The sequence below is a fragment of the Streptopelia decaocto genome (assembly GCF_964273445.1).
Source record: "Streptopelia decaocto genome assembly, chromosome: 8".
Classification (NCBI taxonomy): Eukaryota; Metazoa; Chordata; class Aves; order Columbiformes; family Columbidae; genus Streptopelia; species Streptopelia decaocto.
Window position 1 is genome coordinate 7431363 of NC_138662.1, and position 14666 is coordinate 7446028.

The 14666-nt window shown below is 45.9% G+C and overlaps 1 protein-coding gene across 1 annotated transcript in view; it reads right to left on the reverse strand.

The window, feature by feature from the left end:
* Positions 1-14595, reverse strand: part of RBM6 (RNA binding motif protein 6) — a 57411-nt gene extending 42816 nt beyond the window's left edge. Inside the window, exons 1-5 of the mRNA XM_082059855.1 lie at positions 14532-14595; positions 8888-8997; positions 5532-6873; positions 4685-4774; positions 3702-3771 (exon numbers count right to left, since the gene is read on the reverse strand). Coding sequence (XP_081915981.1) covers positions 3702-3771; positions 4685-4774; positions 5532-6873; positions 8888-8931 — 1546 coding nt within the window. The 5' untranslated portion in view covers positions 8932-8997; positions 14532-14595. The remainder of the gene's footprint in view (positions 1-3701; positions 3772-4684; positions 4775-5531; positions 6874-8887; positions 8998-14531) is intronic.
* Between the last annotated feature and the right edge of the window lie 71 nt (positions 14596-14666).

Below are 14666 nucleotides of genomic sequence, written 5' to 3' on the forward strand. Positions count from 1 at the left end.
GGTTGCCAGCAATTTCTCGGGCTCACTTTCCCTGAACAGCCCCTCCTCACTGCTGGTATTAATGCTAACACAAATCCTTGTTGGAAAACACATATTCTGAGCTTGTCCCACTGCAGTCTGCATCCAGGAGCACAATCTGAACAGAAGGCTCACAGTACGCTTTGTGTTTGCACTTATTACTAAGGCATCACTGCAGCATCTTTTAAGGGTGAACGACTCATCACAAGCAGCCCTTTAAGATAAAGATAGTTCCATAGGCCCCCTTCTCCAGGGCACACATGTGTGTTCAGCAAAGAGTTCTGCACACATCAGACACTCAAGATGGTCTGTCAGACTTTGCTTATGTTGGACATTAGTCAGGAAAACAGAAATAAAGCTTGATGATAATCAGGTAGGAGATAAGTTTAAAATACAACCAAAATAAAAACCAGGACAAGGTGCGTTCATGTTGGATTCCTCGAAGGTCAAAAGGTATTGGTTTCAAGCCGCTGGCAGTCAGCACCGACGCAAGCGCACAGAGAGTGGCAGGAGATGACAGGCACCCTGCCACGAGCAGCCCAGTGCCGTCACACGCTGCACTGGCAGCTCCACGGAGGAAGGCCCACATGAAAGCCTTGACCCCAGTGAGATAAGGACCCTCAGATGTGACAGAGGGGCCTCACAAGCCGTGACTGACAGCCCCCTTCTCAGAGAGCAGCTGACAAGCCATCAGTGCCAGGATCTACCGAAGCTGCAGCGCATCCACCGTGTGAAGAGGCACCGGGAGATGTCACAGACTAAAGCAGCTTTAAGAAGATTCCACTATCACCTCAGGCTTTATTCTTTGTAATGATTAATTGAACAGACATCACCAAACATACTTGAAAAGGTAAGCTGAAAGAGAAGGCAACAATCTAACACAGTTATTTCTGCCAAGGCTTACACGTTACCTTGGAAGAAGCCTGCTTTCCCCCCACAAACGGATTTGATACTTTCAGTCTAAACATCAATTCAAAAATCTAACCAGTGAAAATGACACATTAATGTTGCATAATGTTATAAAGTCTGATTTTGATATTTTATGATTGTCTGTAAATATCTGCCTTTTTGATTTAAATAGAACTACTATGCCATTTCAGTCTGGGCTTGAGAGAAAATAATCTAAAGAATAAACAGTTTGAATGCACACCAAAATCACAGCAGGTATATTAAGAACAGTGTTCCATGCTCAGCACAACCTTCAGTGACAATACACTTCCCTTTGCACATACACAGTACATAAAAAGAAAGAGCTTTATAAAGAAGTCGAGCTGCTTTTTTCCAAGAAATGTCAACCATATGTTTTCCCCAAAAGAGAAGAGTCTTGTGAAAGATTATGCAGTGGAATAATCAGGTTGAAGCTGCTGAGACAAGCTTTATGATAAGCGTTATCTTTTTGTGAAACTGATCTGAACCTCACTTATTTTGAGTTAATTGTGTGTTATTTGTTATGGCTGTTATTGTTCTCCAACAGCTGCAGGCATTCTTCACTCCAACACACTCAACATGAATACTCATGATTAATGTTATTTTTACCATTTCTGAACAGCACTCAACAATACACAAACCACTCAGACAGGCTTAGCACGCACTCTTTGAGCCAAGGGTAGCATGCACCCTCCTGAGCCAGGCTTAGCACACCCTCCTCTAAGCCCAGTTGCCATTGTGGCACTGAACGGACACAGCAATGCAGCCCCTGGGCCCAGGTGTATCCCAGAGACATTGGTAATCCAGCAAGTTTGCCTTTAATTCTTATTAATATTTACACACACACCCCACCCTAAAAGCATTATTTAGCCCATGACTGACCTCTTGTTTCAAACAGACTTAGCTTTTCAGAAGTTAATATGAATTCAATTTCATACACTTCTCTATAGGATGACCTAATGTGAAAAGCTGGATTAAATTTACTAAAACTTCTAGTTACCCAATTTCAAGAAGCTGTTTTCACAATTCAGGAAGCTTTTATTGTCCTAGACGTATCCATCTTGCGTAACAAGGATCAGAAAGCTGCTTAAATTAGCAGCTGCATTTGCGGCCTCAGGACATAATGCAAAACAAAGTCTTTGGAATATCCACGTAACCTAGATTGATGCTAGACTGCTTAATTACTGATGTTGACTGGACAGGGTTAAACAACTGCTTTAAATAGTTCACAAAATATTTCCTTCCCTCTCCACAACTGCCAAAAAAACTTTTTAAACAAACAAAAAAAACAACAAAAAGAACTTTGCAGCTGAGGAGACAGACTGAAAGAAAGCACAGCTTTTAGAGAGATGGCAGAAAACTGCAAGCCTCCTAATAACACGTGATTGCCAACAGAACCTAGAGCTTCTGGGCATACCTTCAGACACTGTGTCTCATCCTGAGTAGCCTTTGAAATGGGGAATGGGAAGGAGACAACGACAATTCTCTAATGATGGCAGTGAGTCCTACTACATACACAAGAAAAGGCTTACGCAGAGATTCCCAGTTCAAGTTGATTTATTACTGAAAAGTGACGTGTTTCAGAAAAAAAACCCCTCACAAATCACATCAGCACAAGCAAAAAAAGAGTGTGTTGCAATTACTGGGTTGCAGTCAGTGTCGGGTGGCTGATGACAGCCATGCTGTACTATGCTTAGAAAAGAGGAAAGGAAGCAAGAAAGATGGACTGTGCCCTTTAAACCCTGCTCATTGGGCCAGACCAGACTTTGTGACAGGAGGGTGTTCTTTAGTTCAAAGGTTCACAAGAAGGTTGTGAAATCTCCTTTGACAGCTTCCAGAAACAAGAATATACTTGAGAAATACGCAACTGCCCCAGTTTCTCTCCTACTAAACACGTAGGACGCCTTTACATAATGTATTGACACCAGGAATCCCAACTGCTTCACGTGCAACCCATATTGGTAATAAGAAAAAGCACTGATGGAAGTAGAAGCCTTTGCTTTCCTAGGTTTTAAAAAAAGAAATAAACATACCAGTTTCCAGGTATTTCATACTAGTATTATCTAAACCACTCCCCAGGACTCACCCTGCATTTGCTACCATCGTACATCTTTGTTCCAGTACAACTTCCTCACAGAGCAGCCTCGTAAAATATTTTTCTTCAGAATCCTATACATACTGACCAGAAGTACAGCAAAACTTCATTCTCTGAATGAGGAAGAGCATCCAGACCCAGTATGTGGATATCTGTTCGTCAAACTTACTTTTTTTTAACCTGTCTTCATATCTAAGAAGGGTAACAGGTTCATGTTACTGAAGGAGAAATGTTAGGATGCATCAGGTTTCCTGAGGACACTATTTGTGCAGGACACATTCCACAGTAAGACTATCTCAGAAAGAGGATGTAGAACAATACAAAAAGATTAAATAATAATTTTTAAAACCTACTGGGAATTAACCTGCTGTCCCATGTCAGTATTTGCTTTACTCTTGATGGCTATTAGAACAGCCTCCTTGGTTGTGCTGCTGCTCTTCCATCTATCTAGAGGCCCTAGGGCTCATGTTTTACCTCTGAAGTAGCAGCAGCCACCAGTTTCAAAGACAAGAGGACAAACTACAAAACAGTAGGCATTTTCATTAGAAAATACCTGCAATTATGGCATCGAAGACTTTAACCAAACTGCCTAAGTGAGTGTCAGTGTGAAAAATACCCTTTTATAAGCTTGAAACCAGAAGCACTGGAAAAGCCTTCTCACCTGAACTGTAATCTTTCAGCCGCAAGTCCTTCACAGGTGTCCCATCGGGCCCTCGGAAAGCGTTGAGAATCTACAGGAAAATCAAGATCCACTTCAGTCTCCAAAACAAAACCTCAGAAAGTGAAGCACCTGCTCAGGTACCTTTCTATTTCCCCAAAACTTTTCTTTCTAGGTTAACACTGTTACAAACTGACAGGTTTTCCCCATCAAGTTCCCGCCGTACCTGAGAACTGCTAATTGAGCTTGGGCAGTATTTTTGAGTTTTCTTTAAATAAGTGAACACCAGACAGTTACTGTCTTTAAGCAAATCAAGGGGCATGGGCTGCATGTTCTAAGTTTTATCATCCTCCGACAGAAGAGGTTTCTGCCAGGAGTTCTCTAGATTCAAGCCTCAGCAGCTCTGATCATCGCAGCTAACCCTCGACAAAACCGTTGCATGTAGGCGTTCTCATGTCTGCAACTGCCGCTAAAAAAATATCCTAATTCAATGTGGAAACTTTTTGAAAGGGAGCTTCTTTCACCTTCCAGCCTAGATTTTTTTTACTAAAATCAGCAGTAGCAGTAGACATGTTCTCCATCTTTCTAAGATCTCATTTAAGCAATTTCGAATAACTAGGAATGAACAAGTACACTCAGACGCTACACATCTGAGTCCAAAACATAATAACAAAGTAGCAATATTTGGTATATATAAAGCGATGCTGGAAATAAGGCATGTTAAAAGGAGTCTGGAGTGCGGGCTTTTAGCCACCAACACCCTAGATGTGACTGCAGAAAAACTTGTCACTTCCAGACTCCCCAAAACCCAGAATCATCAGATAAAAAATAACATTGCAATGACTTCTAAATCTGGATTTTCCCTGGGGAACATGACAGACCATCTGAAGTACATTAACAAGGCTTAAAAATGGTACATTTAGAAACACTTGATAGAAGTTTTGAAAATCTTGCAATGAATTTTGGATGTAAAACATCTGACTTACATCATCCTTTGTGGCAGTTTCAGGCACTCCTCCGAGTCGAATGAGCTTGCTTGGCTTCACATATTTGGGACAGGTCCGGTAATCTTGGTCCTTGAGTTCACACAATCAAGATGGTTTTTACAAATGAGAGATGCTAGTTCACATATGCTAATGGTAACAAAGTAAAGCAGGGTATCATTCAAAGGCAAAGGCCCATAAGTAGACTGGCTCAGATCTTTAACCCCAGCACTGCTTAAGACTCAGAGAGCTCTGGAGAACCAGCATTAGTAGTTTCAGATGCTCATTGAGCTGTACAATGGGATCTAGATCCAGGCAAATGACCCCTCTCTGCTTTCCAGCAGTGGGAGATTCAAATTCATTAGTAGTTATTAACTCAGTTGCTACTATTACCTTCAGATTTCAAAGTTAACTCTGAAGGAAAACAAAACATGCATGAGAACAGCTGTACTGGTCCACACAGGTTCACTTAAGCCAGTAACTTCTCTCTGGTAGTGCTCATAGTACTAGTGCTCCTGGAGATGTCCAGGAGAAAATAAGATAGTAAGATCTTCTATAGCCTACTTCCCCCCCCACCACTCCCTCTGCCTGGGCATTTTCAACTTGGGGACTTTCTGAACCAAAACTAGTTTTATGTATTTAGTAACACTCAATTGCTAAACTGCATTTCTCCTCAGAGAATATATTTCTGAGATAGAAAATGTGCCCATTAAAACAACCTGGAGCATGAGGAAGGTGAATTAGGACAGAGCTGAAGTGATGGGTTATGAATGGAAGACTCCTTCTCAGCTCCTTCAATTTTTTGGCCAACACACATTTAAAAGAAACATCAACTAACAAAACCACCTACCTGAAGGTTCTTATAGGGCCTAGAATCTTTGCTGGGTTTTCCTTCTGAAAAGGACTTGCCATGTTCATAATCAAAAATCTGATGCCCTGGCAGCCGGTGATCCACATCGCGATACTCAATGTTTCGGTAGTCGGTGTCTTGCCTTCCGAGGAAATCCAGGTCACTTTCACCCTTTAACCCAAGATCAGAATCGGATCCTTGCTGCTCCCCCCCAGAAAGCTGCTGCTGCTGCTGTTGCTGCTTGTTAGCAAAGGTCTGAGGTTGCTCCTCTTGGTCCTGAAGAGTAGGAACAGGTCCACAGCTATTTTGGAAATTGTGTGAAGCGTCGTCTTCAAGACCCAATCCAAGGGATTCCTCTTCTCTGGCTGGTGCTTCTGAATGTTGAAATTCCCCTTTTTGGCTACCAAAGGGAGTTCTATCTAGACCAAGTGCAGACTCCTCTCTCTTGCTGGTGCTTAAACCAGAGCCCTCTCTTTCTGCTAAAGGTACAGTAGATTGGTTGTGCCTAAAATCTACAAGGTTTTGATCCACAGGAGGCATTTCCCTATCTGAAAAGTCCATACGAGGAGCCACATCTCTGCTCCTAAAATCCTGATCAGACCGAGACCTGTGCCTATTTCTGAAGTCTGACGATGGTGCATTTCTGTTTCTGAAGTCCAAATCAGAGGTGCCCACACCCCTGAAGTCCAAATCAGGTACGTCCCTATTTTTGAAGTCTGAATAGGAATGCTCTCTGCCCCTGTAGTCTAACTCAGACACATCTCTTGCCCTGAAGTCCGCATGAGGTCCATCTCGACCTCTAAAGTCTAGATCTAAAGACCCCCTTCCCCTGAAGTCTGATGTTTCATCTCTGCCCCTGTAATCCATATTATGTGCTTCTCTATCCCTGTAGTTCATACGGAACGTCTCCCTGTTCCTGTAGTCCATGGAAGGAATGTCCCCACCCCTGAACTCCATAGGCGGCCCTTCTCTCTCATAGTAGTCTCCAGAGTACATATCCCTGCCCCTATACTCAGAAGAGGGGGGCTCCCTTCCTCTGAACTCCATCTGGGACTCATCTCTGCCCTGGAAGTTGGGTGGTGGGAAATCTCTGCCCCTGAAATCATGGTGCCCCTCCCCACCTCTGAAGTCACTACGTGGTCCATCTCTAGCTCCAAAGCTGAAAGAAGGTTCCTCTCTGTTGGCAAACTGAGGATTGAGGAGGCCTGTGAATGCCTGGATATCAAAAGGAAGTGATTCTCTGCCAGAGAAGTTGCCAGAGTGTCTTTCTTGAGCAAGACTATCAAGGGAAGGAGGATATTCCCTGTTCCACCCGGGAGCAAACCTTTCTTCTTGGCTCCCACTGTAGAAATAAAGACAGTATTATTCATAACGTGCTTAGAGTCTCAAATCTACACAGCAGCACATTCTTCTCTAAACTTTTATAGAGTTGTGTAACAGTCTAAGATCCGCAGAAGATATTGATGTTTGGCAGTTTAAGATGAGGCAGCATACGACAGATGTGAGAAAGTAAACTTGGGTGCTCCCATTTCAGCACAATTTCCAGAAGCACTCAACAGGAAATACCTGCAATATTAATGGGTTAATGATGGCAGCAATCCACATAGTCCTGCACTGCACACAGCTCTGCAGCTGTGCCAGGTTCCAGCAGCCGGTGTGTGTGTGTGTGTTCATTAGCATCACCAGCACACACTTGTGAGGAACCACTTGAGCTTAAGCTCTCCAGGCAGTATTAAACAGCTAACTTATCACACCATCCTGAGGCACACAAAAGCAGAGGTTACCAAATATGCTCTATTAACATACTGCAGAGACTCACTGATGCTTCCTTGTGCTGGAGTCTAGACTGGCAAAATGCTGCGAGCTGCCAGTTCAGGCTTTGTGGGTGCCCCACAGGAATATGCCAACAATCAACGGTCAAGATGACCCTGCGCTTGTGCCTCCAGACCGGCTGTCTGACACCAAGTTTACAACACTATAGCTCTGAGCTCTCCTGATATCTGCCTAAGACCACTCAGGAAGAGGTTTTTTCTCAAAACAGTTTCTCAAAATCCAGTGAGATTTTCTTTGAGATAGAGCTACCCGATGTTTCATCCAAGCAAGGCTCCAATACATTTAAAAAAAATAGAATAATAAAACATCAGTACATATTAAAATAACACTGAATGCTTCCCAAATCAGTGGACATTCCTTAGCAACTACAGCAAGTCATGTTCTTCTTCGAGTTTCACTACAGAATCACCAACAGAATGTAAGGTGACATTTGCATGGTTAATCAAACCATATACAGATTTCCTAAGCTACATTCCCCTGTTTCACCACCATATAGAACAGTAATTAAAACTTGAATCAAGGTTAGAATTTCCCACCCAATACAGTAAAGAATGATGCAAATAAAATCCACTTAAAAATTAGTAGAACAGCACTACTGATATAATCACAAAACACAATCACTCATCAATACCATTAAGACATGTTCTGGAGGAAACTGTTTTTCATAGCTCAAATGTTATCAGCTTTCTCAACAACTGGACAATTATTTTAAGTATTCTTATTGCAGAACCCTAAGGTATACCATGAGTAAGTACCTTTACCATGTTAATATTCAAATAACTGAGGTGGACACATGAGCAAAGGGTGAAAGAATTATGCACAACAGAGGAAAACCCTAGCTCTTGGCGCCTCCATTTGGTTTTGGTTTGTTTTTTATTTTTCATACCAAGAGCCCTCTTCCAAATACAGGGCCTACTAACAACCAGAAGAATCTAAACTATGAAAAATATCATGTTGTGCAGGTCCAGTTGCATATGACTCTTTAAAACAGTTCTAGTGACATTCAAAAATGTCTTATGAAGGTTATATGGTCTACTTAGCCTCATGGAGAGAATTAAACTCTTAAAAATTTTCATAAAATCCTGTGTGCAATGAAAGTGCCAGTATTCCTGAAGTTAAGGCAAGCACCACAGTTGAAGAGAATCAACATCACACTATTAGGTGCTTCTCTTCTAGGTCTTAACAGCACATAGCACCAAAACCCATACAGCATCTCATCGCCTTGGCTTACAACAGCTCCACTGGAAAAGGTGGTGTGGAGAAACAGAAATACTAAAACCAGCTGCTGTTAAAAAAAAGAAAAAAGGAAAAAAAAAAAACTTCACAGAAATGCAGAACATTACACTGTCACTTAACTTGTCTATTCGTTGGCAATCACACCAAGCTCCACAACTATCTCAGAGCTTTTACCAAAATAGTCTGCTTACAGGAGGCTGTGCAGAAACATCAACAAACAGAAAGTTCCTACAGCTTATTGTATTTAAGAATGTTGCTGAAAAAAAACTATACATTCAAATGCTTACCGAAAAGACCCCATTCTGTTGCCTTGTCGATGGTCTCCCCACATTTTGATCTTGTCTGGTAGGCTTCCAGAAATGCCTAATTCACTCTAAGAACACCAAGACAGCACGATCTGTTGAATAAATAACATGGCAATAAGCCACAAGGCAAAGAACACGTCATGTAAGAAAAACACCACTGGTTAGAAGAGGTGTGCATAACATCTGATCAGGATCCACAAATATACAAGACCACAGGCACAAACGAATTTAATTGCTGCGTTTCTCCACATTCAAATTTGCAAGTGTCAAACAACTTCTGAAATCAAACTGTCAATATGGGGGGCAAACAATTTGATATCTGCTTTGATTAACATAAAGCTTCCCAACACACTGTGCTGTCTGACACTATTCGGAGTGCAGGCAGAAATGTGAGAACACCACAATCTATAAACAACAAAGACCATTGCTGAACAACAGTTCGCAATTAATGTTTAATCCAAACTACCTTTGCCAAAAGCTCTTTGCTGTTCAAGGAAACAATCACTCCTATTGGTCTGCTATGGTTACTCTGCCCTCAAAAGTCTACAGATAACAGGGCAGGCTTTGCCAATAAATCACTACAGGAACTGTCCCCCACCACTGCCCTCACCAAGCTGAGCGCCTCAGGTAACATTTGCCTCGATAGACACATAAAATTTCATCCACTTCCTCCCACTAGCCAGGAAGGTGCAGATTTCCTGTCGGCTGCCGAAGCCAGGACTTGAAATGGGAAGTACTTCCATCTTTCCCCCCTCCCCGTCCCCCGTCCCCCCCCCCCCCCCCCCCCCAAAAAAAAAAGACTGCAGCAGAACTAGGGCACAATGAGGCAGGTACCAACCTGCTGGTCTCAAACCTGCCCTGGCTAACCTGGTTGCAGTGGTTCAGGAGGGCAGCGGAGACACCAGACCGAGGTCAGGAGATCTTGCTACACAGCAGCTCAAAAGCAGGATTAAACTCACCGCAGCTGTTCGGTGGAACAGGAGACAGTACAGTCACCACCAAGCCTGGCTAGAGTAGCTAATCTCGAAGAATAGCACGCAAGATCCTTTTTCTTCTGCTTCCAAAGGTCAGCGCTGCCATACCGGCAGCAAGTCAATCGAGCAGGTTATGACATACACCAGGAAGTGACTCCATGGGTCACAGAATCATACAGTCATAGAATCATAGAATTGTTTGAACTGGAAGGGACCTTCCAAGCTCATCCAGTCCAACCCCTGCCATGACCAGGGCCATCTTCACCCAGCTCAGGTTGCTCAGAGCCCCATCCAACCTGGTCTGGGATGTCTCCAGGGCATCCACCACCTCTCTGGGCAACCTGGGCCAGTATTATATCACCCTCATTGTAAACAATTTCTTCCTCATGTCCAGCCTCAATCTCCTCTCTTTTAGTTTAAAACTATCGCTCCTTGTCCCATCGTTACAGGCCCTGCTAAAAAAGTCTGCCCCCATCTTTCTTATAGGCCCCTTTTAAGCACCGAAAAGTGCAATAATATCTCCCTGGAGTCTTCTCTTCTCAAGGCTAAACACCCCAACTCTCTCAACCCGTCCTCCCAGCAGAGCTGTTCCAGCCTCGGATCATTTCTGTAGCTTCTCTGGCGCTTCTGCAACAGGTCCATGTCTGTCCTGTGCTGAGGACCCCAGAGCTGGATGCAGTTGCAGGGGGGTCTCACCAGAGTGGAGCAGAGCAGCAGAATCACCTCCTTCCACCTGCTGCCCACGCTCCTTGTGATGCAGCCCAAGATATGACTGCCCTTCTGGGCTGCATGCACACATGCCAGCTCATGTCCAATCTCTCATCTTCTTGTACCCCCAAGTCCTTCTCCGCAGCCTGGATTGATATACCGGGGGTTTCCCTGACCGAGGTGCGAGACCTTGCACCTGGCCTTGTTGAACCTCATGAGGTTCACATGACTCCACTTCTCGAGCTTGTACAGGTCCCTCTGGATGGCATCCTGTCCCTCAGGTGTGTTAACTGCACCACTCAGCTTGGTGTCACCTGCAAACTTGCTGAGGGTAGACTCAATCCCACTGTCTATGTCATTGATGAAGATGTTAAACAGTGCTGGTATGGACCCCTGAGGGACACCACTTGTCACCAGTGTCCATCCAGACATCGAGCCATTGACCATTACTCTCTGGATGTGACCATCCAGCCAGTTCCTCATCCACCAAACAGTCCACCCATCAAATCCATACCTCTCCAATTCAGAGAGAAGTATGTTGTGGGGGACTGTCCTGCACCAGCCAGTGCTCGTGAGGAGGTTGGGGACAGTAAGGCCTGGCAGAGTGCTGGTGAGTGTGGGGGCTGATGAAGGCAACCAGTACAACAACCTGCTCATCCACTTGCCATAGGGACGTTTCTAAAGAAACAGGTTACCAGCTACTCAAGCCCGAGGGCCCTGGTCTGCTCACGTTTTACACGATTCTCAATGCAGCAAGAACGTCCATAGTTCCAAAGATTTCCTCCATAAGAAGTAGCATTTTTTTGGTCTTTCTCAGAGGTGAATCTGAGAGAACTGACACTGCACTCTCCACAGAGAGGACAGGTGAGCAGAGATGGTTACGGCAGTCACCACTACAGGTGGCTGGCATCAGCCAGTCCTTTTATCTATGATCTTTTACAGCCTGAAGACATCTAGAGCAGTGCTTCTTGCTGTTTCTTGTTCTTCCTTTTTTGATTTCTTCCCCCACTCAAGTTCTCATCAAGTCAACAAGCTTACCAGTGCTTAAAAAAAAAAAAAAAAAAAATCCCTTGCCAGCTGGGAATTGTTTGAACATAATATTCAAATTATCAGACAGGGAAAAAAATACTGTTGGACTGAAATGAGGCCTGGTGTAGATCAGCTGAGCTGTGCAGCCACATCCACAAGGATGAGGTCACAGTTCAATAACACGGGCAGCAGCACCAGCTCCCACAGTCCCAGTTCAGTCGATATGATTTCCGCCCTCTGCTCTGCCTCTGGCAAGGCATAATGTGTTAGTTGTGCCAGCTTGTGCTTTTTTGGGTCTGCACCATGGATGACCCTCCGAAAGAGTTATATTTAACACAGGTTATTTCAGCGATACAGTTTACTACACAGCCCCACAAAGCAGGGTAATAGCAAACTGCTGGACGGGGACGGAAACTTCTTGGACTGGCTTCCACCAACGCCAAAACCTCCCACACATAACACCCTGCCACAACCACTCCAAAAGGCGCACGCTGCGCCCAGAGACCATCAGGATTCACCCTGCTGCTGCAGGCAGGTACAGTCGGCTCAGTTCCCACCTCTCTGCTCGCAAGCAGACACCAGAGACAGGTCAGCATGAGTAAAGCTGTTTGCCAAAGACACACTAAGCCTGGGGCCAGGCCAACAGCAAAGTATGGCAAAAATCCACCCTTGGGTGTGAGGAACTGCACCGATTAGTCTTGCCACAGTTCAAGTCACAACCACACATCTGAGGGAGATGGCACATAGGACATTTCAACCACAGAACACACAACATGGTCCAGCTACTCACAGAGCCCAGATTTAGCGTTCTTTTAAGACAATAATTAGCTGTTAACAATTATACTGAATATTCAGGAGGGCTTTTGAAAAGCATCTTGAAAGTATGGCATTTTATTTCCTTCCTCTCCCAGCTGGCTGTTTCCTGGTAACAAAGCCTTGGCTCCAGTGAAGAGACAGAAGGTGTCTCCAAGGAGGGGAAGCTCTTTGGTGGCCTTTGTCTCCCCAGTCTCCAGTGGTCCCACAGCTCTCCCAGCAGACAGGAGAGTCTGATGCAGATCCAGATGCTCCCTGGCAGTTACACCCTGACAGCAGACTCTTCTGCATCTCTTATTTCAATTTACGTCTTACTACGGTTGAGTAACGGCATTGTACATCAGAAGCACGCAACTGAGCCAGACTAGGAAGCTGGCCTTCTTAAGGAATAATTAAAGATTTCTGGCAAGGGGCAGAGGGAGGAACGCCAGCACAGACCTCCAGCACCTCCTCACTGACTTACACCCAACTTTGCACCTTGTTTTCCAAATCTGCGGGGAGACAGCATAAACTACTGACTGATTAGGCAAGGTGAAGTTTCAAAGAGATGCTATTTCCAGAAAAATACTCTGATACTTACAATTCCTCTTCAAACATATTTTGCCAAGGCTGCCAGACTTGGTATTTATAGACCAAGAGGAAATCAAACACAGAACTACAGACAGGACTACGCTCAATGAACAGAGGAAATAATTTGCTGTGGAACAACTGGCGGTGCTCAGTAAAGTTTTTGTAAGGCTAAAGAAAGGAAAAAGCCTCTGTGAAATGCAAATATTGCAAGACATAAACATGTCACTGAAGTTCGACAGTGAAAGGAGAGAGAACCATTTCGGCTCTCCTGGGTATCAGGCTGGAGTTTTTCACTTAAAGGGGTATGTGTGCTTTTCAGCTGAATTATACTTTTAAAAAGATGTATTGGAAACAATTAGGTGAATTTCTAACACCCACCCCCATTACTATCCTGACCTTGCCTGTCCCAAAGGACTTCATGAGCACATTCTCAACTCTCACACCACCAACACCCTGCTGGGACAGTGAAGGGGATTCAGCAGGATTTCCAAAATAATACCACACCAGCAACAACAGCAAACTCTTGTGGTGCCAGTTGTTTAAAAAAACAAAACAGGAGAGCTCACCGTTATTGCTCCCAGCAGTTCACAACCACAAAGTAACCAAGCGACATCCTGCCTCCATCTGAGCCTTTATTTACAGTTCAAAATGCCATTCAGCCCCTCTTGGGGGTTATTGTCAGCTAATCAATCTCCAGCAGCAAGCCCCGTCACCTTCCTCTGCCTCCCAGTGTGAACCTGGACCACTTTTCATCCACCCCTTTTAAAAACACAAGTGTCCTGGGACACTTTTCACAGAAATGCATATAATATGGTATGAAAGATGCCCTAATTTTGACCAGGGCCTCACAATAACAGAGAGATACCCAGAAACACCACAACCACTAACAGTGGCACAAATGGCAGCTCAAGCGTCAGGCACGGCTGTGGGGACACCCCGGGGTACCCCCGGACCGGGCTGCCCGAGCCCGCACGCAGCCGCGGGGTCACGCCGGGGCACGGAGCCGGGACCTGCTACCGCAGCCGAGGCAGCCCCAGCTCGGACTGACCCCCGGCACGGGGAACCCCAGAGAGACGCCCCCCGATCCTGAGGAACCCCACTGGGGGAACCCCCGCCTCCTCTATCCCAGGCGGCCCCGAGGAAGGGCCCACCGCCCGCTCCTCTATCGCGGACAGCACCACGGTGACAGTCCCACCCCGGGAGACCCCCAGGAGACGCCCCGCCTCTCTCCCCTCTGGCGGCGGGATCCCCCTCTGCCCCAGCGGACACCCCCGAGCCCCTGCTTCCCTATCCCAGGCGGCCTTACTGAGGACTCTGCTCCGCCTCTGCACCCAGGAGACGCCCCCGCTCCGCTCCCGCACCCCGGGACACCCCCCTCCGTCGCCTCACGCCAGGCCCCGCACCCGCGCGCCCCTCCCCCGCCAAGCCCGCGAACCCCGCCCAGTTCCGCCAAACTGGACGGCCCCCAAACTCCCCGCCCACCGCGACCACCACAGCCGCCGCTCCCCCGGCGGGCCCGGGCCGCCCCTCACCTCCGCCGCCGTCGCAGCCGCGGCCTCCGCGCCAGGCCCAGCGCACCCACAGCGAGACACCGGAACTTCCGCCCCCCTGCGCCCCCGCGGGGCACTCTGGGAAGCGGAGTCCCGCCCCGCCGCACTAGCACTACC